This window comes from Puma concolor, chromosome D1 (assembly GCF_028749965.1).
Source record: "Puma concolor isolate L17-30 chromosome D1, mPumCon1.1.hap2, whole genome shotgun sequence".
Classification (NCBI taxonomy): Eukaryota; Metazoa; Chordata; class Mammalia; order Carnivora; family Felidae; genus Puma; species Puma concolor.
In genome coordinates, this window is record NC_141676.1 from 110,120,805 (window position 1) to 110,145,307 (window position 24,503).

General features: G+C 47.7%; 1 protein-coding gene across 1 annotated transcript; it reads right to left on the minus strand.

Moving 5' to 3' along the window:
• Window positions 1-690: 690 nt before the first annotated feature.
• Window positions 691-20,047, minus strand: ACAT1 (acetyl-CoA acetyltransferase 1). Its single transcript, XM_025928689.2, has 12 exons — window positions 19,902-20,047; window positions 12,105-12,152; window positions 10,199-10,316; window positions 8,848-8,943; window positions 8,516-8,616; window positions 7,485-7,628; window positions 6,698-6,848; window positions 5,794-5,889; window positions 4,150-4,263; window positions 3,243-3,307; window positions 1,621-1,778; window positions 691-991 (listed from the first exon to the last, which is right to left on the minus strand). The coding sequence occupies exons 1-12, from the start codon at window positions 19,971-19,973 to the stop codon at window positions 871-873; spliced, it is 1,284 nt and encodes a 427-aa protein (XP_025784474.1). The 5' UTR covers window positions 19,974-20,047; the 3' UTR covers window positions 691-870.
• Window positions 20,048-24,503: the final 4,456 nt, after the last annotated feature.

Below are 24,503 nucleotides of genomic sequence, written 5' to 3' on the forward strand. Positions count from 1 at the left end.
ACTGTTTCTGCCCCTCCCCCCACCACGCCCACTCCCCACTGCCCACCTCAGCTTGAACAGGAGCTTTCCCTGCAGAGGGAGCTCTGCAGCTGAGGCTGGCATACGTAGCCCAGCCTCTGCCTAGAGTGTAGTTTTTTTTCCCAGAGGAAATGAAATTCAAGACACGGTGCATTTTATCCTGCTTAAGGACAGGCACTGTGGCATACCGGAATAGGCAGTCTGTTCCCTTCCTTAGTAATCCAGAGTGCAATGCCCAGGATCTTCTCAGACCCCTGTCCTCCCAAATCCTGCCTGCTGATAGGAGAAATTGTACCCATCCGAGACCTGAGCACATGGGTATCTTCCTGTTTCCACCGACATTGACCACACTACCTGTGGCTTCTTCATTAATGGTAGGAGGCCCTGCCGGTGTGACAGAACAGCTGCCCTCACTTTGAAGAGGCTGCAAGGAGGGACACCGAGGTGACTCAGTCGGTTAAGCATCTGACTTGACCTCACGGTTCCGTGAGATTGAGCCCCACGTTGGGCTCTGTGCTGACAGTGTGGAATCTGCTTGGGATTCTTAAATTATGATGGTCTCAAATGGAAGCTTCTACTTAAAAGTCACTAATACTGAACACTGGTGTTTCAACTAGTATAGCTTTATAACAAAAATATTTTAAACTTTTCAAGATTACCAAAGATTTAGAGAAGAAAAAATTTATTTAGAATTTCAAAAGATTTGAGAGTTGACCTTGTTATTAAAAAAGTTAAAAAAACAAAACCCCAAACAGATGATCTTGTTACAGCCTGACCCCGGGTACTTGGTCATACTGGTGGCGCCGGGCCCTTCGAGCCACCTCAGGTTGTTGCTCTGGACACGCGGATGTTCTACAGCCTCTGGACCAGCATGGCAGAAGCCCCTCCTCCTCCGTTGCAGATACTGGCAAGACCATATTGCCCTGGCTTCAAGGTGTGAACCATATGAATGACAATCCGGGCTCCAGACATCCTGGGACGGAGAGATCATTTTGGTCTTTAATAAATTATAGAATACATAACCAAAACCTGTTCCAATTCCAAATTAACTTGAAAAGTCTAGGGGCCCCTGGGTGGCTCAGTCGGTTAAGTGTCCCACTTCGGCTCAGGTCATGATCTCGGGGTTCACGGTCCGCGAGTTGGAGCCCCAGCATCGGGCTCTTGTGCTGACAGCTCAGAGCCTGGAGCCCGCTTCAGATTCTGCGTCTCCCTCTCTCTCTGCCCCTCCCCTGCGTGTCTGTCTGTCTCAGAAATAAATATTAAAAAGAAAAAAAGGCTTTCATTACAGACAGCAGAATTTGACCCCTTTTCTTAAACCAGAGAGAGAGGTTTCCAGAACAGGGCTTTTGTTAAAAGCCCAAGCGTAGACTTTACTTTTAAATAATCTTCTTCATCGTAAAACTAACGGTTCTTAGGCAACAGTGACATGGCTGTGTTCGGTGTCAAGTCCTGTCACAAGTGGGGCTTGCTCTTTCAAGGACGCTGGGAAGGAAACGGTTAAGAGTAATAGGAATGAGCAGGAAGCAGTCTGGTTTAGACAGAGATACAAAGGTCGTTAAGTAGCCACTAGCCCAGACGCAGGTTATTTCCAGAACCACCTACCCGATGGGATGTCCCAGAGAGACGGCACCTCCATTGATGTTCACTTTTTGGGGGTCAAGCTCCAGCATTTTCATGTTGGCTAGCACCACCAGACTAAAGGCTTCATTTACTTCCCACATTGTAATATCCTCTTTTTTCAATCCTGCATCTTTAAGAACCTAAAAATTTAATTTTACAGTTAACATTTATTTTCACTGTTTTCTTGGAATTCCGCAATTTGGGTTTCTATTTCCCCCTCATGCAACAGATATTTAAATTTGGAGTTTCTTAGTTTCCAGGAGGAAGGGCCTTTTTATTTTCTGCTTTTAATTTCTCATCTTACTGCACTACGAGCAAAGGATTTTCTTTGCATTTCTTTGTTTTGCAGCGAAACAATTTTCTTGACTGTTCCATGGGTACCTGAAACGAACACGTATTCTCGATTTGGGGATTCTGACTTGACAGCCTTGAGATCTATTTGCCTTGATGCTTGGTTGCAGATCTTGGTCTGCCAAATCAAAGAGTGTGGGTCTTTCTCTACATCTCCTGTAGTTTCTCCTTTATAAAAGTTGCCGTGGGGTGAGGGGCACAGACACTCTTAGCTGCTGTACCTTCACTGTAAATTACTTCAGGTCTTTTATTCTATCAGCTATTGTTCTGGTAGTTCCTCAGCTATGCAGGAAGGCTTTGGGGTGTTAATGGTTGGATGATGATTCTCTCTAAAATCAGGCTATTTCCCCTTTCATTGTGAACTTGAAACTATTCCTCCCCCTTCCTCTCTTCCTCCAGAAGGCTCAGTATTTTAAGCTCTACTGCTCCAACAGCCTAAGGCAACAACAGGGCACCTGAGCATGGCCACCTGTCGAGCTCTCAGTCGGGCGGGCCCGGGGTCAGGAGCACACTTCTGCCTTCAGAATCCCTGTTGACCCCCCCTTGCTCTCCAGGGCGGCACTCACTTTCAGAGGCCATACCATGCCGTTCCGTTCCTTTCTCAGATCTGCCACCTGCTGCCAGACCATCACTTCCCATCCTTTCTGATCCTCTCTACCCTTCTTCCTCACTGATTTCTGCTCTATCTACGGCTGCTGGTCTCAAGTTCTCCCTCGGGGTGACGCCATCTCTTTATTTGCGCAGTCTTCTGCGATCCTTCAGCCCCTCAACGCATTCAGCACCGTCTCTTCCTGTGACCTCCCCCCCACACACACAAAGCAACTTCCCTGAGAGACATTATCAGAGCGATAGCTTGGGGTATGTAGGTTTTCCGTTTTTAGGTTTACTCTAAGACCGGCTCCCAACAGTTCCCTTGCAGAATGGGGACCTCCTAGTAGTGAATATGTGCTTTGAATTCTAGAACCAGGCCCCTCAGTATCCCCTTTTCCCTTGCCACGCCAACCTCCTACTCTGGTCATCACACCAGGTGTGAGGTTCAGCATCATACTTAAAAATAATTCACAGTTTTTGTCTGTTCCACTGAAGATGTCTGTGGATTGCTCAAATTATTTTCAGGAGAAGTTGGAAGATTCAAAACCAAGCTATCTCTGTCCTTCAGCAGACGAGTGACACTGAAAACCTAAACCCTGCAGCGTTGGTAGAAACAAACCAGAGGCCGGCATAGTGGAGGACCGGCCCTCATCTGTTCTCACCTTAGGTACAGCATATGCGGGTGCAACTGGAAAATCAATAGGGTCCACAGCAGCATCAGCAAACGCTGGAGTTTAAAAAATTTAATAGGTCGTTAAAATCTTTTGTACAAGTGATAGCTAACAGTTGTTATATATAATACGCAAAGATGCAAGCTTCCCAATCCTAATAGATGTAAACGTATTTGTTCCTTTTCTAGGATTCTATGCTTTATAAAACCACATTAGTCATCAAAGCCATGGATTTTTACAGGTAGGAGGTTGGAGGGAACTGGCCTCCAGGGACACTGGCATGATCTACACATAACCGTGGGCGCTGCAACAGGCAGAATGCCACGTCCTGCCGTATCCAGTGAGGATGCCTCCAAGCATCCAAAGTACACGACAGCCTCAACAACGGAATCATTGGTTACAAAATGTCAACAGTGCTGAGGTGAAGAAACCAAGACCTGGACTAAAACTGAAGTTGTAAGGCTTTTAGTAAGTAACGAAATGGTATTGGTCTAACACATTGAGAAGGCAAAGCAGATTTTACAACTAGAAATACGTGTAACGAGATTGAGGGTATGACGAGGTCACGCAGGAAATCTAGGTACTCGGGCATTTATTATGAGCTATTTCTTAATCCCTAATTTCGTGCACTTTTAATAACTACCTTTCCCCTTGGTGCCACGGTAAAACATGGATGTTGTACTCTCCCACTCCTCATATCAGACAGGACAAAAATTTTTAAAGCTTACTCTTCCCGTAAAGCAAGTTGTAACCAAGGTTAAAGGAGCTGCTCGCTCCCACTATGAGTTACATCCCATCACACGGTACACGTGTAGACACCGTGTATTACCAGCATGGAAACCCCACTTCGGGAAGTGTGCAGACGTGAAGGGATAAACGAGCTGAGAACACGACCTACCCGCTATCCTTGCCAGTGGCTTAACGCTGAGCCTCTTGGCAGCATCCGCGGTCATCAGAACCACAGCGGCCGCGCCGTCGTTCAGCGTGCTGGCATTGGCCGCCGTGACCGTGCCTGCAAGCACCAGTGAGCAGGAGGTGAGAACACAGTTTCACACGGAATTCACCGGGGTCAATTTAATAAATTCCTGCAGGGTAATGCCTGGGTGGTTTGCTGCATGAAAAATGACCACGATGCATGGCGAGAATTCCAGCTTCCGGGAAGCACACGCAGAGCTAACTCTGACACCCGTGTAAGAGTGCCTTGGGTTAGTTCTGGACCCGTCTGGTCAAAGCTAGCTCAGAAACACGTGTGTGATGGCACTAGGTACGTGCTGGCTTGCACTTCAGACATACAGACTAGCCGGCTATTTTTTCTCCCCAGAGAAAGAGAGAAGCAAAAACTCAGTATCAAAACCAGGTACTTGTTCTCTATAATCACTTCAAGTTAGACGTCAAGAACTCTAAAGATCATTCAACTTTTTAACTTTATTTGAGAGTCCATTTGTGAGCAGGGGAGGGGCAGAGAGAGCATCCCAAGCAGGCTCCGCACCATCAGTGCAGAGCCCGAAGTGGGGCTCACGCTCAGGAACCGTGAGATCATGACCCGAGCAGCAATCAGGAGTCAGACATTCAACCAACGGAGCCACCCAAGCGCCCCTCGACTGAACGTTTTAAACATCGGAATGTTACAGTATGTAAACTATGTCAACTAAGCAGGTTCTTTTTTTTAATTGCAACAAAGACCCTACAGTAGACCGCAGCTAAAAATATATGTTTCTGTAATATGAATTTTATATGATACTTTAAAAAAGACTGACCCAGGGACGCCTGAATGGCTCAGTCAGTTAAGCCTTCGAGTGGATTTCGGCTCAGGTGGTGATCTCACGGTGCGTGAGTTCAAGCCCTGATTCAGGCTCTGCACTGACAGCGCAGAGCCTGCTTGGGATTCTGTTCCCCCCTTTCTCTCTGCCCTTCCCCCCGCTCATGCATGCATTCTCTCAAAATAAATAAAACGCTTTTTGAAAAATAAAGAGACTGATCCATTCCTATAGTTGGTATTGAGAAACTCAATCAGGAAAGGCAGAAAAGTAACTTTGGGTTACGACAACTGTATATACAGCCAATTTTAAAAGCAGAACTGACCTTCTCAAGGATTCCAAAAGCATTAACTTAAACACTGGCATCCACTTAAGGTAGCATTTGACAGTTACTGAGGGCCTACCTGGCACTGGCGATAAAACAGGGAACAACTCTGCTGTCGGCTTCCTAGTCAAGAATCTTACGGGGATTTAACATCTCAACGACTTTCATGTCACAATGCACTTTCAAGATGAACCGCGAATGAAAAACTGCATTCTATACCCATTCTACAATCTCTTCCCTAGGATTTCTATTTTGAAGGTATTAACCAGTAAGCGATTTTAAAGATTTTTTTTTAATAAATATAATTTGTTCGTTTCACATGAGCCTGACATAACTGAAAATGTTAAGTAACAGCTATATGTTTTCTAGAATTACTTTTTAAAAAATCCTGAGGTGGTTCCCAGACTAGCTATGGTACATTCACTCCTCTTTTTGTCACGCTTCATTTCACAGTACTAACCATTTTCTTTCTGGAAAACGGTCTTCAGCTTTGGAACTTTGCTAAAGTCAACACGTCTATATTCTTCATCTTCTTTCACCACTACATCTGGTTTACCTGAAACACAAGTCTTTTAAGTAATCACCAGCCAAGACCACAGGGAGTAGGTGCGATGCGTGGCCAAGGACGTGGGCAGCCTGGGCCGCCTCTGTGCCCGTGCACCTCGCACCGCCCCAGGGACCCCACACTACCTTCCATCCCCTGGGCCCTGAGAGTGACTGAAAGAGGAGCTTATTAAATAGTTGGACGATTCGGATCTTTGATGTGGCCACACCTCGTTCTCTTCCCTCCCTATTCTGCCACCACAGATACGACCCACTCTCCTGACCCTGGGGTCGGGAGAGGCTCCAGCGATTCCGTCATTCGGAGCCTAGTCATCATTTCTGAATGGAAATGTAACCTAAACCAAAGGAACAAGACTTCACTGTGGATTTAGTCTGCTGGAGTCGGGGGGGGCGGGGGGGGCGCCTGCCCTGTGACCTCTGTGACCACAAGCCCTGCAGAGGGGGCTCTGGGGATGCGGGTGGGACAAAGGGGTGTGGAGCCCAGAGCCACCTAGCCCCGCCCTTCTAATAAATCCCCGGTTTCACTTAAAAGGCTAATATATGGTCTGTCACTTACACTGCAAAGGTTTTTAATAAATCCATTTCTCGAAAGTATTCTCAGTGGAATCTGGGGAGGTGGAACCTGATACTAAATTGGGTTTAATTCTATTCTCTCTCAACTGGCAACGTTTCCCTTTAGTAACCATAACCATCTGTGTCCTCAGTTGAACAAAGATAAAAACATACTAATTTAAAACCAGACTTCTACAACATGTAAGTCCACTAAAAATCAAACCGATTTTGGAATGTCACGCGTCTACCTTTCGCCGAAATCGTGACAGGAACGACCTCCTCGGCAAACCTCCCGGCGTCCCAGGCCGCCTGACTCCTGCTGTAGGAGCCCACGGCGTACGCGTCCTGCTCCTCGCGCGTGATGTGCAGCTTCTTAGCCGTGTTCTCGGCACAGTTCCCCTGATTCAAGTTGGGATCTTTATCAAACTAATTCACTTGGCGTAACTTATAAAATACCAACTTTATATAACCTAAAACCGTGGCTAGCAGGTAAACTCAGTTTCTAAAAATACACTTCTTTCGATACCGGGTAATTTTTCACTCCTGTCTCCTCGTCAGGTACTTGAGTAAGCTCAGAAGTTGCTAGTTCAAAGGCAAATTCAACAGCTGTGGAATCTGTCATTAGAAGTCAGGACACAACCTATCCCCCCGGGTGGGGCGGTTTATTCAACAACTGAGTCAAACTGATGCAGTGGGCAAAGGACAGTATTTTCCCAAAACGAATGGTGAAAGTGAGCATTTACAGAGCCCATCCTTCCTCTCCAAAACACACTTATTTTAAAAAGTCAAGCAGGGACAGTTGGGTGGCTCCGTCGGTTGAGTACCCAACTCTCGATTTCGGCTCAGGTCACGATCCCAGGGTCATGGGCTCGAGCCCCGTGAAGGCTCCGCACGGAGTACGGAGCCTGACTGGGATCCTCTCTCCCCCTCTGCCCCCTCCCCAGCTTACCCATGCAATCTCTCAAAATCAACTTAAAATAAGGTCAAGCAGTATTGTATACTAGCCGGTATTTCTCCTTAAAAAGCAATAATTACCATATGGATTTTATTGTAGACGTCAGTCAGCCCATCCTTCACAATCAAGTCTTCAAGCTTGACGCCACCGTACGGTGTAGCGCCTCTGTTCATTACGTAGGGAGCGTTGGACATGCTCTCCATCCCACCTGCCACCATCACATCCTGCCCGGCAGCGAACACGCACAATGTCAGTTCCAACAGGAGCTGAGCTGCAGACCCAGTACGCCCGCTTCACAGCTCCAGCACACAAGCGTTCTGTGGGCTTCATTCAACATCTGTTACACGGCAAACATACAAATACCCTCTTGCCCCCGATGAAAAAAATGGTCTCAAGTGTGTAATGATGGGATGGGGCGCCCGGGTGGCTCAGTCGGTTAAGCATCCAACTTCGGCTCAGGTCATGACCTCGCGATCCGAGGCTCTGAGTCCCACACCAGGCTCCAAGCTGACGGTGCGGGCCTGCTTGGGATCCTGTCTTTCCCTCTCTCTCTGCCCCTCCTCTGCTCACGCTCCCTCTCTCAAACATTAAAAAAATTCTGTCTGTCTCTGCCCTTCCTGCACTCGCGTGCGCTCTCTCACACACTCTAAAATAAAATAAAAAATTAAAAAATTCAGCGAAGCCAGGAGAAAACCTGCACAATTTAACAAATGAACCTGGGTGTGTAGGAACCATAAATGCGTCATCAATTCTGGGCTCAGTCGAGGATTTGATTCCCAGGGTCAGCACCTTATTCTCATCTCTGATGAAAACCCTCTTATTCTGGCAAATAAGAAAGTCATGATGTTATAAATCACCCAGAATCTCAGAAAAAGACCAAGTAAAAGGTCACCCAAAGACTAAAACATCTTGGCTGAAAACCGTTTTTTAACACAAGACACAGAAGCTACCATCTGACGTCTCCTCCAAGCGCGATAAGCAAATCCAGACGGCGAGCGTCAAACACCACAGCAGCTGGACTCAGGACAAAGGATCGCACTTCTAGAGCACTCAAGGGCGACGTTTTTGGGGACTTCCGACACCACAAATTGGAAAAGGAGGTGCTTCTTACCTGATGTCCACACATGAGGCTCTGAGAGGCCAGCATGATGGCCTTCATCCCTGAGGCACAGACTTTGTTCACAGTCGTGCACGGAGTAGACAGAGGTAAGCCTAAAACCAACACAAGTCAGGTCACACTTGTGAAAAAAGAAGACACTCTTCGACAGCCGCAGAGTTAAAATGAACACAACAGAGCACGTTAACTTCTAACCCACAACGGCATCGCTCTTGCCCATATAAATCCATGTTCTATGACGCATTTGACATCTCGTTTAAGCGGACATGGCCTCCAACGTGCTGCGCCAAACACCTTAAGTGTAGAAGAAGAACAATTCCCGGTACCTGCGCCCAGGACCGCTTGCCTCGCAGGGGCCTGACCTTCACCTCCTTGTAGAACGTTCCCCATGTATGCTTCCTTCACTTCTTCTTTCGGAATCCCTTTTGTTACACAAATAAAACAGGCATGTCCGTATTTTATTCAATTGAATAATCAGTGATTACTAATAAGGTATTATATTATATATATATATATATATATATACACACACACACACATATATATATATAACGACATTATATAGCAGGAATGGTTTCTTTTTGTCAGCTGTGAGATTCAGACTCACTGTAGGATTTTCTTTTTAAATTTTTTTTTTTTCAACGTTTATTTATTTTTGGGACAGAGAGAGACAGAGCATGAACGGGGGAGGGGCAGAGAGAGAGGGAGACACAGAATCAGAAACAGGCTCCAGGCTCTGAGCCATCAGCCCAGAGCCTGACATGGGGCTCGAACCCACGGACCGCGAGATCGTGACCCGGCTGAAGTCAGACACTTAACCGACTGCACCACCCAGGCGCCCCAGGATTTTCTTTTTAATGTTTAAGACACAGAGAGAATGAGTGTGAGTGGGGGAGGGGCAGAGAGAGAGAGAGAGAGAGAGAGAGAGAGAGAGAGAGAGAAGGAGACAGAATCCGAAGCAGGCTCTGAGCTATCAGCACAGAGCCGGACACAGGGATCCAGTCCATGTACCGTGAGATCATGACCTGAGCCAAGATCAAGCATCGAACACTTAATGGGCTCAGCCAGCCAGGTGGCCCTGTAGTACAAAGATTACTTCACAAGAAAATTAGAAATAGAGGCATTGAGGGACACCCGGGTGGCTCAGTTAAGCGATGGACGCTTGATCTCAGCTCAGGTCATGCATGATCTCATGGTTTGGGAGTTCAAGCCCCGCATCGGGTTCTGCACTGACAGTACAGAGCCTGCGTGGGATTCTTTCTGTCCTCTCTCTCTCCCTCCCCCGCTAGCACACTCTCTCTCCCTCCCTCCCTCTCAAAATAAATAATAAACATTAAAAATAAAAGAAATGGAAGGCATTAAGTCATTTCTAAATGTTATGTATGCAGTTAGTGCAAAACAAATGCTTGTTCCATTTCATCACTGCCCCCCTCAACACAAAAGCACGGGAGCTGGGGTGCCTGGCTGGCTCAGTGGGCAGAGCACACGACTCTGTTGCTTTCTTTTTTTGTCAGTTTTCAAATTCCAGTCCGTTAACACACAGTGTAGAATTCATTTCAGGTGTACAACTGAGTGATTCAACACTCTTGATCTCGGGTCATGAGTTCAAGCCCCATGTTCAGGACAGAGTTTACTTATTTAAAAAAAAAAAAAAAAAAAAGCCAAGCAACTACTGACCTGCTTTTTCAATGGCCTCCTGAATTGCAAGGGAACCAAGCCTAGTGGCTGGCAGGGAGGAAAGGCTGCCTAGAAAGGAGCCAATGGGCGTTCTCACGGCGCTTACTATGACCACGTCCTGGCAAGACACAAGATGGGAAGAACTATTTCACAATTTCACCCAAACCGTCTCTCATTAAATCAACATCACTCACAGATCCACAGTGGTCCCCCAGCCTTATCCACCGGGGATACCTTCTCAGATGCCCAGGGGATACGCCTGAAACCGGAGAGAAATGAACACTATACTGGTTTTCCTACGTGTGCACAGCCGTGACGGAGTTCAATTCATAAGTCAGGCACAGTAAGAGGCTGACAACAATGACTAGTCAAACAGAACCACTACAAGAATAACTGGCATCAAAGTCACGTGCACATGGTCCCTCTCTCAGGATCTTACTGTCCTGGATGCCCCCTGAGGACCACCGTGGTGGGTGATGATAAAATGCCCACGGACGCAGGTGACGTGAGGTGAGCCGGCCAGGCACTGGGACGGAGCGTTAGGTTACTACTGGCTTTCTGGGGACATCACAAGGAGGATCGTCTCCTTCCAGGCCCAGGCTGACCACTGGGAACGGACACCATGGAAAGTGGGGTCGCAGATAAGGGGACCGCTTTATTATCTAAAAAAACAGACTTTTTATGAATGACTACTCCTTAAAACCATCTCAGTATTTGAATATCAGTAAGACTAATCAATCCAATAATGGTGCTTTAGGATTTAAGATCTAACTGAAAACCTCAGACAAACCAAGTCTAAAGCAGGCACAGATGCTTCCCCATTGTCCACAAGAGGTCTGAAACCAGAAGCTTGAGTTTTGATTCTACTACACAGTCACAATTTAGGAAACGATCAGTTTCCTTGTCACCTGCACCATCAAGGGCGCTAACCAAAAGGCTTCTTCACTGACGGGGGGCTCTGGGTGGGGGGCGGTCCAGACCTGCGTGCTGGGTGGACGGGGCTGGGCCATGTAAGGAGGACACGGCACAACCATAATTTCTTAAGTGATTAGTAAGACAATATTAATATGAACCATAAGAAAAAATAGATAAAGCCCTCTTAGACACTGTCAAACTATTTTAACAGTTTTCTCCTCACACTTGCCTTGGGCATTCTCCTAAGGCCGGAGATAAATAAGGGAAGTGTTCTTAGATTTCTGGCCATTAGGGACACTTGGGCGGCTCAGTCAGCTAAGCGTCCAACTCTTGACTTAGGCTCAAGTTATAATCTCACGGTTTGTGGGTTCAAGCCCCACATGGGGCTCTGCACTGACAGTGTGGAGCCTGCTTGGGATTCTCTCTCTCCCTGTCTCTGTCCCTCGCCCAATTGTGCACCCTCCCTCTCTCTGTCTCCCTCCCTCCCTCAAAAATAAACTTTTTTTTTTTTAAGTTAAAAAAAAAAAAAGATTTATGGCCATTAAGAAGTCATTTGAGGGACTCGGAAAACAAAGAGAACCCTTCAGAAAGCACCAGGTGATCAGATGATGGTCCTTCCTATCTAATACCCAGCCTGGTTCAGTTTCTTTCTGCTAGTATCTTCCATGTGGCCTCTACATGTCCCTCACGGTATAAAGAGGGTCCCTGAGAGTCAGGACGAACACGGCCCAGTTGAGAGAGAAGGCTGTTCGGCAGGAGACAGTGGGGATGGAGCAGATATTTATTATCCAGGGCAAGGGCAGTAGACTGATGTCTCTTCAAGGGCATTTGGGAGTTTAACCTAGTATTTCAAGAATTAGCTATTCCCAACCACAGCAGCCCCCAAGGTGGCCCCACAAATATGCAAATATAAAGATAGACATTTTTTTTATGGACCACATTTTCCTTTAAATTTAAAAAATTTTTAAGTACGATTTAAATTTATACTTACATTCAAAGTGGGTTTTGATACATAACTTCGCTCCATGTATTTTATTTCCTGTAATATAAACAATTACAAAGTTATCGTGTAAAAAATATTAACCTACATCACTTTATACTTCTCGGCAGCAAGGTTATGGGGACTTCTTTCTGCTTCCGCGTGTTTTTATTTCCACATTCTACACCACGCATATCACTGTTACAATCTGAAAAAATACTACTTTGTTAATACACTTTTTAGCTATTCATTGAAATGTTGCTTTAACTTCAGATAAGTTTATAAACTTAAAATTTCTAGGCCTTTTTAAGTGTAAGTTTTATAAAATGTAGTTTTAAGTTAAATCTAAGTTCTAAATTAAGTAATTTTAGAGCTCCACCAGAAAATATCCTCGTTGTTTAAAAAATATATAAATAAAACTTGTTATTTTCTTCATCCACTTCTAACGAATGTACTGATTTATCTGAGGCAAACATACCTCCTATAAACATGGCCTATATCCCCAGACAAATTATTTTTCAAGAAAGAAAAGGGTAAATACCTTGCCGTACACCCCACTTCTTTCTGCACTGCTCTTAGGAACAAAACCCATCAAGACCAAGTTGAGGAAATACAAGTCACAGTTCAGAGACCGGACTTTCCTGGAAATGAACAACTTACAGGACAAAGAACAAAGAATAAATTTTTTTAGCCTCTGAAGTCAGTAAGCAAAGTAAATACTCAAAACTAACAACTTCTATTTAGAACCTACTCTTGTTGATAGTTATCAATGGGCAATCACACCTCAGTGTAACAAACCCACAACACATAAAGGCTGGCCTGACTTCGCGCAAATAACCCACGGCAGCTCTCGATTTATAACTCGGCACGAAAAGAAAGTAGATTCGACGAGTGGTTACGAGCAGAGAGAAGCGCAGTAACCGCAAGAAACTGGTTTATCAAGTGTTTAGATAACAGATGCAAACAGCAACGTAAGAGAGAGTGCTGTTCCGGGCAGTGGAAGAACAGCATTTAAGATCATCTTCTTTCCCCAGGTTAATACGACGGAGTAAGTCACTCTTAGGTAGAAAGTTCACATAAACAACTTTGCTACAAGAAATAACCTAATTTAGGGGTGCCTGGGTGGCTCAGCCGGTTAGGCGTCCAACTTCAGCTCAGGTCATGATCTCACAGCTCGTGGGTTCGAGCCCCACATCAGGCTCTGTGCTGACAGCTTGGAGCCTGGGGCCTGCTTCGGATTCTGTGTCTCCCTCTCTCTCTGCCCCTCCCCCACTCATGCTCTGTTTCTGTCTCAAAAATAAACATAAGAAATATATTAAAACATATATATATATAATTGTTACAATATTCAAAGCAGCTCATATTCTGAAGCGATGTCTTTAGTCTTTGTGAGGAAGGGATGTCAAATACACCTGCTAATGACCTGATCCTTCACTCGCTCAGTAACCCCTGGAATCATTTACTTTCCCGAAGGCGACATCAGGAATCCGGTATCCATCAAATATAATCCCTCTATTACAGCAGCATCATAGTCTTACAAAATGAGAAATGTTGAAATTACATGTACACATTCCACGCTCGAAAGACAACATGTAAAAAAAAAAAACACAGGGAGCCTCATAAACCATCCCCAGGGATCAGTGAGAAGGCTTACTTGGCGTGACGCAATGCTCTCCAGACACAGAGTTCCAACAAAACGCCGCGGGCAGCAACTCTACATTCTAAGTTCTTCTTTCCAATAAACACGTCACAAGTACACACAACAGAGGTCACCGACATGTTGTCACTTCCAGACTAACCCGTCTGCGCAGACCCTGAAAGGACATTCCCCCGCCATGTCTACCTGTCCCTCTAGAAGCTGAGTCATTAGACGAGCCAGGTTTGTGACGTCACTCTCCTGAGCTTCCCATGTACACGCTGGCCCAGGGCAGCGCACGAGGGCCTCGGCCTGCGAGACCCAAGTGCACCTGCCGAATGCCATGCTCCTCCCTCTCAGCTGTGCGAAAACAAGTGCGCCCTTAACACATCATATCATCGGGGCTGCTGCCGACAGAGCCGACTTCTCGTGAAGGGTTCCAGCTTATCCTCTGTGATCCAACTCTGAATTACAAGCTCCCGCTGGTGTTCCCAAATATTTGGAAACTAACACACTTTTAATGGAAACCCAACACACTCGATCTTGTGGGCTGTAACTAAAGCAGTGAAAAGAAATTTTTTAAGTTCCCATTTGCATTGAACATGCCAGTCACCGCCTCTCCGGCTACAGTCCTTTCTCAAACGGGGTGGAAGGGACAGCCCTAAGTACCTCTGACTGCACCCTCCTCCCGCTGGCCAGAGCTGACAGCACCACGGACGGGGTGGACTGTGACCCAAGCGGCACCCCGAGAGACCGGCTCAACTGGGTGACGACGGGCCCTTCAACGGAGGGGTCCCGGGCGCTGGAGCCGGTGGGCACCACGGCCAACGCGGCGTCACAGCAGAGGTGGCGGGGGAGAAGGGAGCCCTCGGCAGGCCGAGAAGTAAAGGAAGGCAACATAACTGTTCCCACAACAGGAGGAAAGAGCTTGACGGGCCGCAAGAGGCAAAGGCAGTTCCTCGGAGACTGACCTTCCGTCAGGGTCCAGTAACGCGCGGCCTATGATGCCTTGGATGCCGGGAGCTGCCGGGAGCCGCCCGCGGTGAATATTCCCAACCCCCACTCCACAGCGAGTCTGGAAGGGAGGCGGAGCCTCGGAATCACGCGGCCTTTACTCGGGCCACTCCTCCTCTTCAGGGGTCCTGGTTCTAACCCAGGGCTCCCAGGCCTCTCCGCCGGCCCCCCCGCCCCCGGCCCGATGCTGCCTGCAGCTGCGCTTTCACAGAGTCCACAAGTTCAGGCGCGCCTCCCCTCCTCGTCCCCCTCCCCCCAGCCCCCGCCCGGCCTGGACCCAGGCGCACAGTCAGGCTCCGCACGTTCAGGTGCACCTTCCCCTCCTCCCCACCCGCGCCCAGATCCAGGCGCACAGTCAGGCTCCGCGGCCTCCCACACAAACACCCGCAAACTTCCCAAACCGCCGACCCTGAGCGTTCACCTCACTGCTCGGCTTCCCGGTCCCCAAGTTCTCCAACAGGTGGCCTACGGTTACCACCCGCTTACCAACGCCCCTTCCACCCCACGCCTGGCACCAGCTCAGCAGGGTCGGCGCGGCAGGCAAGGCGCTCGGTCTCGGGAAGCGGGTCCGGCCCGGGCTCCCTGCCTGGGCCTCCTCCAGCCGGGTCCCCTCCACCGCAGGGCGCCGGGACCACCAACTGAGGCCTCCCTGTCCTCGGCGTCCACAGTCACGCGGTCCTGGGCTGTGTCACCCCTCCCAGCCCGCCCAGGGCCGGGGCCTCCCTTCTCCCTCGGCCTCACGGTCGCCCAGATGACCTGCAAACTGTCTCCAGCCTGACCTCCCCACCGACCTGCAGACTCAGGACCCAAGCACCACCTCGTTGGCCTCAGTTCCGTGTCCAAACCACTGCCCTCAATTTGCACCCCAGGAAACTGGCTGCCTCCCGGCACGTCCCACCTCCAAACATCGCAGTACCCAAGTGCTCAAGCCCAGACCCTAACACTCACCCTTCACCTTCCCCAAAACCCAGATACCCTACCCCAGATGCGGGCACTCCCGAGTCCAAAATACACCTAAATTCTTTCCCCCTCTCCACCTCCACTACTGCCACCAGGTCCTGTCCCGCTCTCCCACCAATAGGACAGCCTCCTGCCCAGCTCCCTGCACCCAACTTTAAAAATGTCAATCAGGGGGCACCTGTGTCTCTCAGTCTCAGCCTGTTAAGCATCGGACTTTGGCTCAGGTCAGGATCTCCTGGTCGGTGGGATGGAGCACCGCGTCGGGTTCTGTACTGACAGCTCAGAGCCTGCTCGGGATTCTCTCTCTCTCTCTCTCTGCCCCTTCCCCACTGGCCCCTCCCTCAAAACAAATACACAAACTTAAAAAAGTTATGCTAATTGCAAGCAACAGTTTTCAATGTAGGTATTTCATTTCTCTAATCCCACTGTTAAAAAATCTTACCTAACTACCTTGTTACATTAAATCTTTACAGTCTGAGCGCCCCGTTACGGGTTGAACTGTGCTCCACTTCCCAACCCTGCCAAAACAAAGAAGCCCTAACCCTTGTACCTTAGGCTGTAACTTTACAGATAGTGGTCCTTATGGAAACAAGCAAGACGAGTGGCCCTAATCCGGTAGGACCGATGTTCTTACAGAAAGAGAATTTTAACACAGAGACAGACATGCACAGAAGAAAACAGAAGACTGGGGGAGACTGCCCAGTGCAGACAGAGAACTGGAACCATGTCTCAACAAACCAAGGAACTCCAAAGATCGCCAGCAAACCACCAGAAGGGATGAAGAGGCAAGGCAGGATTTCCCTACAGGATTGGGGGGGGGGGGGGGGGGGGGCGGGTCATGGCAACACCATGTCTTTGGAATTTCCAGCCTCCAGAACTCTCAAACGTTTCTCTTGTTTTAAGCTGCCCAAATTGCACAATTTTGTTACAGTAGCCCAAGAGAGTTAACACATCCCCCTTGCTGAAAACCTCCCCTCCCTGGGCTTTCAGACACAGTCTCTTGCCCAGGGTTTCCTGCCATGATGCCATGCTCTCTGCCCTCCCCTTCACAGGATCCTGCTTGTCCAGCCTGTCCTGAAATGCCCTGTCTCCCTAAGGCCCCATGCGAAGCCCTGCTCTCTTCTTCCTCCATGCACTTGCTCTCACGGAGCTCATCAATGCCTGCGAAGGCCACCGCCGACCGCAGCTCGTCGTTTCCAAACGTGTATTTCACGCAGTTCTCTTACAGGCCACACCGTTTCCTCTAACTGGCAACTCCAAACTCAGGTCCAAAATACAACTCATCACTTTCTTTCTACTGCCCCACATCTGTTCCTCTGAAAACCTCTACGGTCCACTAAATGGCAGGCCAAGGCCCCCAAATTATACCCAACTCCTTCTCGCTCAGTTCTTCTTAGCCAATTAGTCATGAAGGGCAACAGATTCTACTTCCAGGCGACCTCTGGAATCTCTCCTTCTCTGCCTATGTTTATTGGCACATCCGACTGCTATACGACTTGCCAGCTTACGGCAATATCCTGACTTTTCTTTCGGCCTGAGTAAGAAAGCAGGCCAAGGGACTGAGGTGCAAAAACCATGGGGTGAAAGGGAATGGGAAGTGTATCCACCAGGGTTCAACGAGGAAAATGCAAACCACTGTATTTGAAACATACCTGAATGCAGAGATTAAATACAAAGGTGATAGGAAAGCTAAGAACAACAGGAGACAGGCAGTACAGATTAACAACAGGAAGGCATCAGCACATTTAGGATGTTAGGACAAAGGGAAGAACCAAGGTTACCAAAGCCAAGGGGTCAGGGTCACCTTCCAAAAACAAGAACCAAAAGAGCCACTGACTTTGTCTGCAACACCATCTAAGGGCAGACGGAGAGAAAATAATCCTGGCTTCTCCATTCCTATCTCCCAATCTCTTACCAGCCTCAGAACACAGCCAGAAGTCAGCTGGTAGACCCTAGATGTTTGCACACCCAAGAGGAAGCCCTGCAGCAATACAGAGGGCAGAAACGAATCTGACAACAGACAGACCCAGGACAGGCACAATGCAGTCATTTGTTTTATCAGTTCGAGTATTTAAGAAAAAAACAAAAACAAAACAAAAAAAAAAACAAAGGGCACCTGGGTGGCTCAGTCAGTTAAGCATCCAACTTTGGTTCCAGTCATGATCTCACAGTTAGTGAGTTCGAGCCCCGCATGGGGCTCTGTGCGGACAGCTCAGAACCTGGAGCTTGCTTCGGATTCTGTGTCTCCCTCTTTCTCTGTCCCTCCCCCACACTCACCCTCTGTCTCTCACAAAAACCAACATTTTTTTAAAAGGCAATAGTTTTGGGTCAAAATAGGAGCTCCAAGGAGGCGATGCTCAGTAGTATCAAGAAGGTAAACAGGAAGAAAAATAATACCAAAAAAGAAAAGCGCTGGTATTCTTTGAATGAGTGGCAGGGAAATCTACGTCCAGCCGCTTAGTGATTACAGCTGGCAGGGCAACAGGCTCCAATGAAGTCCGTTCAGGTTTGCTGATCATGACACACTTGTGTGCCAAGGGTAACAGTCCCATTCCATTCAACAAACTGGCACTGAGCACTGAAAATCCCCTTACAACAGATTTCTGTAGTTCAGTAAATGACCACTTAATTCAAATTACCAACGCTGTGAACTTACAGCTCCACTCTTCCATCAGCAACTGTGTGTTTGACGGTAATATCTTAACTATAAATTAAGAAGGCTCTGCATCTGTGTTTCTTTTTTTTTTTAATTTTTTTTTTCAACGTTTATTTATTTTTGGGACAGAGAGAGACAGAGCATGAACGGGGGAGGGGCAGAGAGAGAGGGAGACACAGAATCGGAAACAGTCTCCAGGCTCTGAGCCATCAGCCCAGAGCCCGACGCGGGGCTCGAACTCACGGATCGCGAGATCGTGACCTGGCTGAAGTCGGACGCTTAACCGACTGCGCCACCCAGGCGCCCCATCTGTGTTTATTTCTTAACAGGACCTAGTTCACCTGGTCAACACTGGCTGAAACCCTGACTTCCCCAATCATTCCATGAAATACCAAACAAGCTCATTAAGAACTGATCCTGGTACATTTCCCAACTCCCCTCTGCAGCTAGGTGGGGGGAGGAGGGGGAGAAAGAAAGAAGGAAAGAACTCCTAGTTCCTGGAAACCCACTCTTCCTGCCTTTTCTATTTGCTCAGTCACCGGGCGTTATTTTTAGACTCTTCCTTTACCCTTGGCCCCGCACCCTCCCTGTCAAGTTCCACATTTATTCTTTCATAAATCTCTTGCATAATGCTGCTCCCTTTTTCAGCTTCTGTTGCCAGCATGCAGCTCAAGTTACCTCAAACCAAAACAGACAATGGTTTTCTCCCCCACTTCAATCCTCCAGATCTCTGGCTATGACAACTATCACCCCCCCCCCACCCCCGCCAAAAAAAAAAAAAAAACCCACATCAACGGTCTCCACTGACTTGGGTCAAATCCCAACTCATAAAAAATGACGTGGGTGGACTTCAAAGCGTGTTACCCCAATCAGCCTGGAAAACTCAGGCCTCACCAGCCACACCCTGAAGTTTTACTAATCCCTAAATTTTGCCAGATCCTGAATCCAAGGTGCAGGCTCCTTTGCTTTGACGTATGGGAAACACAGTCTTGGCGTTCAAGGCCGTGGCTCCTGTGCACCGCCGGCACAACAACCAGAGGCGATGCACGCCCACTGAGGCCACCCCTTCCAAAATACGAAACACCAAGTATAATCTATTCCTTGTATGGTGAGCAGCCATTTATTTTCCCTGGCAAATTTGAGATGCACCAAGGGCCTCTTTTTATTCCCCCTTAGGGCCTCACGTCTCGCAAACCCAATGATGACCTACTGCACGAACATAAAACATCCTGACAACGATGCTCACAAACCTGTTTTGTTTTGTTTTTTAATCCCGGGAAAAATTTAAAAGGAAAGAAGGAAAACCCCGGGGAAGACGTTTCGCTCAGGGTGCCCGCCAGGGAGGGACCCTTCGGCCTGCAACGGTCCGAGACCCGCGCAACCCACGCGCGGGTCCCCGCAGGCGCCAGGCAGCGGCGCGCATCGAGCATGCGCGGTACAGGTGGGCTTCCAGGCAAGAGTTCCCGAGGCCTGCGCCTGGAGCTTCGCGGGCCCTCCCCTGCGCGGGCCGGCATTCTGCAGCCCGGGTCCGAACCCCTCTCACCCGCATTAGCCTCCGGAGCAGGGGGCCGCGCCCACGGGCGCCGCCACGAAGGAGAGCCGCCAGCACAGCCATGACCACCAAGCACCCAGGGACACCTTCTACGTGGAGACAGCCGGCGCACGCCAGGGGTCCCTGCGCCGCTGCCCCGCCCACCCGGACCGCCGCGCCCCGCCCGCTCCTCCAATAGGAGCCTCGGACGGCGACGATGCACGCAGCTATTGGCCGACATCCAGGAGGGGCGGGGCCACGGAAGACCGTCTGGCCGGAGGAGCGGGCCTGAGCCCGGAAGGGTCGGGAGGCGCAGCTGCTCCAGTCTTCGTACTTCCGACCTTGTAGTGCCAGGGGTGTGGTGTCAACTGAGTGTTTTCTGCCCCTTAGGTCTACACAGCTCATTAAAGTATTATTCAGACATCTGATTGGGTTTTAATTTATGATGAGATACTTTTGCAGCTATTTCAGTAGGAGGGGAATAGAATGCATATTAACAGCTAACTTTACTGAACAATTAAGAATTTTTTAAATTTAATTTTATCTTTTAAGTTACTTTTTTTCATTTTATTTTTATGTAGGCTCTACACCCAAGGTGGGGTCCACCGGAGATGTAATCCCATGCTTCACCAACCCAACCAGCCAGGTGCCTCTTTTCTAATTACTACACCCAATATGGGACTGGAACTCACAACCCTGACATCATGAGTCACATGTTCCAGCGACTGAGCCAGCCAGGCACTCCCACAATTCAAAAAAGAATTCTGTTAGTCGTCAGGGCACCTGGGTAGCTCACTGGGTTGAGTGTCCAAGTTGGGCTCAGGTCATGATCTCATAGTCATGATTTCGAGCCCTGCCCTTGGGTTCTGTGCTGACAGCCCAGACCCTGGAGCCTACTTCAAATTCTATGTCTCCCTCTCTCTCTCTGCCCCTCCCCACACGCACTCTGTCTCTCTCTCAAAAATAAACATTTAAAATTTTTTTTCAAAAAAGATGCTCTCCCTCTCCTGCTCCTCTCGCACACCCACACGCTCTTGCTCTCTAAAAAATATATATATTTTAAAAAGAATTCTATTAATCCTCACAAAGTTTTTCCTACAAGAAAATTCCCACCCTTCATTAGGTTTCGTTGGCAGCTGAGGGAGATTGAATTTTTAGAAGATGGCCACACCCATACTCAGCTCACCCGACAAGCTCTTCTTTGTGACGAATGCTCCCTCCCCCTATCAGCGGTGGGGGCCGTGTCCCTAGTCTGGAATCTGGACAGTGAGTGCAGTCTGGCAGGAGCGACGTTGTGTGACTTCCCAGGTGAGGGCCAGGCAGAAACATGAATAAAAAGCCTTCAGGTGATTCCAGTCCCCAGCCTTCAACCCTTCCAGGTGAAACCCCAGACATCATAGTGCAGATAAGCCTTCCCTCTGTGCCCTGTCTGAATTCATGATCCATGGAAACCATCAAAGAAATGAAATGGCTGTTCAGCACCCCTATCTTTAACTTCCCAGACACCCCAGGTTGTCCCTTAAAGTGGTGTTTGATTCCTCCACTTACCAGAACTTCTATATTCAACAGGTCACCAAGTCCTAACCCCTTCCTTTGAATGTCACACTCAGTGCCTTCTCTTTTGCTGACCCTCTAGGACAGGAACAAACCTATTCATACTTAGTGCTTCAACAGCTACTGAAAGAAAATCATTACACTGTGTATTCATGTTTAACGTACATTTGTGTATATATGTGTGTGTGTGTGTGAAAGGCCCAAGATATAAAGTTAAATTTTTTACATTGAGTTTTAATTGGATAATTATTTATTTTTCAGAGAGGGAGACAGAACACAAGCCAGGGAAGGGCAGAGAGAGAGGGAGACAGAGAATCCGAAGCAGGCTCCAGGTTCTAAGCTGTCAGCACAGAGCCCAACGCGGGGCTCCAACTCAGGAACCGTGAGATCGTGACCTGAGCCGAGATCAAGAGTTAGACACTTAACCGACTGAGCCACTCCAGGCACCCTAACATTAAATTTTTAAAGAAATAACTCCGAAAATTAAACAGCTGGTCTGGCCTAGTACACAGGGACGACCAGTTGTGACAAGAGAAAGCTGATGAGTACAGGAGGGGATCAAGTGGTAAAGAAGCGTAAAGAGGATACAAGAAGAGTCACTTATGCAGCTCTTCGTAGGGGACTGTTCTTTCGCAGTGTAACCCATTTACTGCTCACAAAAAAAAAAAAAAAAAAAAAAAAAAAAAAAAAAAAAAACAACCCACTGAACTAGGGGATGTTACTATCCACATTTCACAGCCAAGGAAATTCAGATACAAAAGTGGCATAGTTCGCCCAAGGTCACAGAGCAAGCAGTTATCGACCCGGCTACAATGTGAACCTGGGCCGTCTAGCTGTGGGTCTAAGCTCTTAACCTCTGTACCAGTTTGGCCTTGCGCAAGGCTCACCCTGGAAGCGCAGGGGGCAGTTTTGATTGGACGGTCGCACCACTGTGTTGGGCGGGACAGCTTCTAGAGAAAGTCAAAGAGACTTAGGGGTAATTGGGGGAAGACAGCAAATGTACTCCTGAGCTTCAGTAAACAGCTGCTTTTCAAAACTAAAGTTCAAAATAAATAAGAGCTTGGGGCACCTGGCTGGCTCAGTCAGTGGAGCATGGGACTCATGACCTCTGGATCTGAATTCCAGCCCCACGTTGGATGTACAGATTTTTTTTTTTTTTAATAACAGGGAGGTGGGGAGGTGGGGATGAAGGCAGCCTCATCACTAATGTGAGCAGCATGCAAGAACGTAGTTAATCATTTCACTTAGGGCTAGGGATTGAGGGGTGCTTGGCTGGAGCATGTGGCTCTTATCTCAAGGTCACGAGTTCGAGCCCCACACGGGGGGGGGGGGGGGGGGGGGGGGGGGTAGGGCTTACTACATAAATAATCAATAAATAACAAAATTAGCTAAGACCCGAAGGCTTACATAGACTAGGAATGAGAACTTTCCAGGCATGAGGCACGGCTTATTAAAAAGAAAAACCTAAGCATTTGAACATTCAAGATTTTTTTCATAGGAAATAGAAAAACGGCCTGCCAGAATAATTGTAGCACTTGAGTGGTCTAAATTTGGTGCAGTGCAGACTCCTACATAAGTCAAAACTAATTCTGGTCTTTATCTACATCTGCCAGATAATGGTGAGCGTCCTCCAATCCCTGTCTCCCCTGCTGCCCAGCCACAGGGGAGTGTGACAGGAGAGCCACCACATACACAGTAAATTCTGTGTTGTGAGAGTAGACGTGAGTTCCCCGATTTAAGCCAGCTTGTCTAAAAACGTAGCCCACAGGAACACTAGCTGTTAAACGGAAGATTGAGGTGGTCGCCTCCTCACAGAAAGGCCTGGTGATCCACAAAACCCTCAAAGAGCCAACAAGGTGACTCTCCTCTTATAGCTGTAAAGGGAAGACCAGTTCACAGAGCTCGAACTGCTGTTCCTCTTGTTTTGTTTTTCTGGGAACCCTGGACGTCACTGGACAAGTCGAGGTGGGTGTGAGGCACACGGGGAAGACAGGAATGCCGAGGACAGAAGTGGAGGGAATAATCCTCAAAGTGACAGACCTCAATTTATGAAAAGATAACGAAATTTGACTGAATTTAGGTGAAAATGACTGGATTGAAATTTCTTCCAGAGATAGAAATGGAGTGTTAAGATTTAAAAAAAAAAAAAAAAAAAAAAAAGATGAAGTCCAGTTTAAGAGAGAATTTAAAAAAAATTTTCTTTTGTATAACCGGATGTGTAGCTTTTATTTTTTTAATTTTTTTAAAATTTATTTTGAGAAAGAGAGAGAGCCGGAAGAGGGGAGGAGCAGAGAGGGAGAAGGAGACACAGAATCCGAAGCAGGCTCCAGGCTCTGAGCTGTCAGCCCAGAGCCTGCTGTGAAGATCAAACTCATCAACCTTGAGATCCATGACCTGAGCTGAGTCGGACGCTTACCCGACTGAGCCGCTCAGGTGCCCCCCCCACCTCCCCAATGTGTAGCTTGGAGTTACCTTTTCTGCTATGATAGGTAACACAGTATCTGAACGTAGTTATATTAATAAAGGGCTACATCTTTCAGGGCACCTATCTGGTTCAGTGGGCAGAACATGAGACTCTTGATCTCTGGTGGTGACTTCGAGTCCCACTTTGTGTACAGAGTTGGTCTTTTTTTTTTTTTTTTTTTTTAACAAAAACAAAACAAAAAAACAGCTACCTAAGTTCAAAAGGTAGCTCATCTTAGATTGTAAGTGAACTACATTTGTTAAAGAGACCTAGCCAGTAACCCCATCTACTGGCAGAAGCGTTATGTGGATACTTATGTCTTGGAAAGTAATAGTACTAGTCTCGATAAAATAAATTTTTTGGCCTCTTTCTCTCCGTAATGCCCAGAACTACAGTCATAAGCCCTAGCATGGTTTTCCAAAAGTAGGAGTTAGTTTTAGGAAGGTTAGAACAATATTTTCACATCAAGGAACACAGTGGAAAATAAAAATATTTAAGAGAAATGTAGGGGGAAATGTGGATATTACATTCATAAAACAAGAAAGATGTTATTGTTCACGTCAAGTTAAGTCTTTCTGTAAAGGTAACTTCTATAA